The 4,314-nt window shown below is 45.2% G+C and overlaps 1 protein-coding gene across 1 annotated transcript; it reads right to left on the minus strand.

The window, feature by feature from the left end:
* Positions 1-428: 428 nt before the first annotated feature.
* Positions 429-1,215, minus strand: LOC123049858 (protein EaeB). Its single transcript, XM_044472724.1, has 2 exons — positions 957-1,215; positions 429-834 (listed from the first exon to the last, which is right to left on the minus strand). The coding sequence occupies exons 1-2, from the start codon at positions 1,113-1,115 to the stop codon at positions 550-552; spliced, it is 444 nt and encodes a 147-aa protein (XP_044328659.1). The 5' UTR covers positions 1,116-1,215; the 3' UTR covers positions 429-549.
* Between the last annotated feature and the right edge of the window lie 3,099 nt (positions 1,216-4,314).

Here is a 4,314-nt window from a genome sequence, read left to right on the forward strand (position 1 = left end):
AAGTCTAGTTTCTTAATTCCCCGTTTTATAATATGTCAAAATTTACTTTTAAATGTAGAAGAAAATAGCTGAAACATATCATGGCAACTTCAGTGTAAACATCATAGCAATTCATGTGCAATAGACACGTCAACTTTTAACCCAAAAATAATAATTCGTTGAAATATATTGGTATGGGATCTAGTTTCGAAGATCTCGTCGCGAGGGATTTAATGGTGAAAACGGATCTTCAATCGGATTTTTCATTTAAGAGATAAAACATTTTAAAAATAGAAAATCCAAAAAGATTTCCACATGCATGCATGCGGTGACATGGCGTAGTCTGTGTGCTATAGGCCGTGTGTGCGGGTTTGGCTCCCACCACACGTGTGGACGTTAGTGTTGTCCTTCTTTATTGCGTTTGACATTAACAGTGCGGTAATCATGTATGTCAGAAAATAAATACAGCTATCTTATCTCTTTTCTTTTGTACCAAAAGTACGTATATGCGTTCTTACAATGGAAAATGAATTGAGAGATACAGATCGGACTAGTCAACGTAGTGTTAGCTTAGCTAGCTTCCTTTTTGGCCGCGGCGGCGACCTTGTCCGTGATGCCCTGTGCGGCGTCCTTGGCGCCGTCCCACGCCTCCTCCGTCGCCTTCTTCGCCTGCTCGCCGAAGTCCTTGGCCTTGTCGTCCACCTCGCTCGCGCCCTTGCCGGCTTCCTCCGCGGCCTTCTCGGTGTTGCCCGAGACGGCCTCCGCCGCCTCCGCCACGCCCTTCTTCAGCTCGTCGGCCACCCCCTTCACGCCCTCGATGGCCTTGTCGGTGGCATCCGCAGCGTCGTTGTACGCCTGTCCCATGCACGCATATATCTCGGTCAGCGTATCCCATAGAACGATTGATTAACCAGCAGCGTACGTAAAATAATCGGCATGAAGTCATGATCGAACGGTACTGCTCGGGACACACGTACCGGAGTCGCCCTTGGAGCGTTCTGCAGGCAGAGGCGGCCACCGCTCACGGTGCGCGGGCGAGCGGCGAGGAAGCAAGGCCGGGGAAGGGCCTTGCCTGCCGGGGTACCGGTGAGCGCGGCCGTGGCCGAGGCTCCGAGCAGCACAGAAGAAGAAGCCATTGGCCGATAGAAAAACTGCTGATGGATGGGTGGGTAGGGTAGGCTAGGTCGTGTGAGCTTCACTTGCAGTCCGATGGGAGGACGAGAGGTGCATCGTCGTTTTTATAGGCTGGACGCGGAGGGGCGAAGGGTGAGGTGGCTGGCGACACGTCGGGCGGCGATCGCTCCGGCGCATGGCGACAATCGACGGTCGACAAGGTTGAGTGGTGCAGCCGTGCGCGGAGAACTGTCGACAAGGTTATGTGGTAATGTACGGTCGAATTTCTCATACCAATAAAAGAAAAGAAATGGGTATCTGCTGCACCCATGCTTGCTACTACTAGCTGCTTACCCCACACGCCTCTCACGGGAACACACGTATACCTACATGACCTGTTTGGAGCGGATCGAAGAAACAAATCCTACTGTCCACGTTTGAAGGTTACGTACAACCAAGGTTTTGTCAGGAGCTCTTTGAAGATGCTTCAACTTATGATAACAGGAGATATTTGATACCGGCCGTCGATTAATCAAGGGTAAGTTCAGCCATATTTATATCCCATCTGTAGAAAATATTAAACTGGAAAGTGATTGAATGAACAATAATGACGTCGCCGATACATGGTCCACAACATGTTTAATAGCATAGCCGGCTGCTGGCTATATGATGTTGGCACGTCATCTATAATTAAATTTATATGCGGCAAGTATAATAGTTAGATATAAATATGTACTCCATCCGTCTGAAAATATTTATCAGAAAAAATGATGTATTTGGGCGTATTTTAATTCTAGATAGTACATTCATTTTTATCTATTTTTCCAACAAGTATTTCTAGGCAAAGGGAGTATTACTTTGTTGATACATAACTCACCTCACTCTTTCACAAAGCCTCTAGGGCACATGCTACAACTGGTTATTAGTCTGTAGCCTGCTTCTATTCTCTTTTCTCTCCCCTCTTCTTCAACTCAGCAAAAATATAATATTGAAAGTCTTACATCACTTATTATACTTGCTCCCAAGGAGCGCCTTCAAAAAATGTCAGCTTCTATGATGAAGAGAGAAGGGGGCATCTCCCAATGCATCGTCTTTTAGCATGTTATATCATAGAAAATATAAAAATTTAAGAGACAACTAGCCCGACCAACTTAGGGGTTGTATCTAAATTTAATGATTTGGGTCTCATGCATACATGTGATTGGGCTAGTAAATTTATTTGCCTATGGCTATGTGCAAGGGTTGTATGTTAGCTACTAGGCCATCCCTCTAAGCTACAACATCCCTCTCTTTTCATTAACTACTAAGGCACATCAGCAAAATACCTACTCTCTCCGTTCCTAAATATTTGTCTTTTTAGAAATTTCAAATGGCTACCACATACGGATGTATATAGACATATCTTAGAGTGTGATTCACTCATTTTGCTCTGTATGTAGTCACTTGTTGAAATCTCTAGAAAGACAAATATTTAGGAACGGAGGGAGTATAAAACAGTGCTAAGAAATCTGCATTGGGAGAGTTATGTTCTAAACGGACGTCCGCTATTAGGATTCGACATTGCCAACCGTCACGGCCCTTCACTAATGATGGTTCCATGTTTCAAATGAATATTTGTTTAATTATAGCATGCTAATGCATCAACAGTCAAAAACTAATTTATTCCTAATAGATTGAACCCTCACTTCATCTGATAAGATGAACACTATGGAAGAGGTTGCTCCTGAGCTCTCCGATCAAAAAGGGAATAATAAGGATGAACCCTCGCCTCCTTGCCTCTGCCTTGTTAATCCAACGAGAGAGATATAAGGTGCATATTTTTTTACCACGCGCGCCCCTTAGCTTTCTACCCCATCAATATCACATGCAACGTCGGCTAAACCACCTGCCTACACTACCGGTGTTTGGTTGGCACTGCCTCGCACAACCCCACCCCACCCGAGTTGTCGCATATTTCATGTCGTTGATGTCCCAACCATCCCTCTAAAGTCTATAAACCCTCTCATCATCTTCAGTGCAACCCCTTTCCACCCCCATGTGCGCGTCGCACCCCTCACATGTATTGTCAACCTTTTCCCCCACCTTCGCCAAGGATGTCGGGTTGTCCCCGCATCCGAGACTACCTTGGATCAGCCTTGCCAGGGACGCTGCAGCCAGCCACATCGTCCATGTCTCGACCTTGATGCAACACATCTCCTTCTTCCCTCTTCGACGAAATCAGTTGGCACAAATTGGGAATTCATACATCTTATGCAAACAACAAAAATAAATGGAAAAGGGTGAAATTGTAATTGCACCAAAAATATGCATTTGTAATGAATAAAAAACAAAATAAAAAACAAGTGACACGAGAAAGTGACTGGACTTTCCATAAAGTGACTGAAACACCATTACATAAAAGCAGACATGGACCCGCGTCGATAGTGATAGTTCCCGAAGCAGAGGAAAATATAGATGCACTTAAGCGAATAGGAGGCGGTTGAGTCTGCTCGTCTGGCTGCAAGCCAGACTATGTGTTCCCTCTCTCTCTCTTTGAAGGCAAAAAGATGGGGGTCCCTGGATTTGTTGTTTCTGGTGTGTAGGACGTAATTTAGGGATTTAATTGGCAGTCCGTTGGTGGCAAAGACCACGCCATGGAGATTCTTGTGTTGTAGCTCCTTGCCTACTTCTAGACAATGCGAGTGAGATGGCAGCCTCGTGTCCTCGATGATTCGTCGCATCGTTGAGTTTAGGGTTTGGTCATCAGCATTGTCGCTTTGAGGAGGTGGTGATAATAGCTAGGCTTCCATTTTGGTTCTTCGTGTACACCTCCTACCCGGTCAGTTGTCGACCATTTTGGCGATTTTGTGGGGGCTTGTGTCTCCTAATTTGTATATTAGGATCTATGGAGTTTTGCGGCGGCCGTTATCATCTGATCTAGCGTGTCTTAATCCCCGAGTCATTCGTCCTTCTAGATCGATGTTGACATTGTTTCATGTCATAGTTCACTTCCCAATTGCATGTGTGGATAGGACTCGTTCTGACGATGACACATACCTCCAACCATGATAACAATCAACATGCCGTCGGTGCAAGTCGGAGAAGAAGGAGGAATCCCCAAGGATCGAGATGCAATTTATATTTCGATTAGTTTTTCCACGAGATGTTGGATCTAATGTTTTAGCATTTCCGTAATGAAAAAAATGAATGTGTGGTAATACACTATAAGATTCTAGCTTCATA

Source organism: Triticum aestivum, chromosome 2D (genome assembly GCF_018294505.1).
Source record: "Triticum aestivum cultivar Chinese Spring chromosome 2D, IWGSC CS RefSeq v2.1, whole genome shotgun sequence".
NCBI classification, from domain to species: domain Eukaryota; kingdom Viridiplantae; phylum Streptophyta; class Magnoliopsida; order Poales; family Poaceae; genus Triticum; species Triticum aestivum.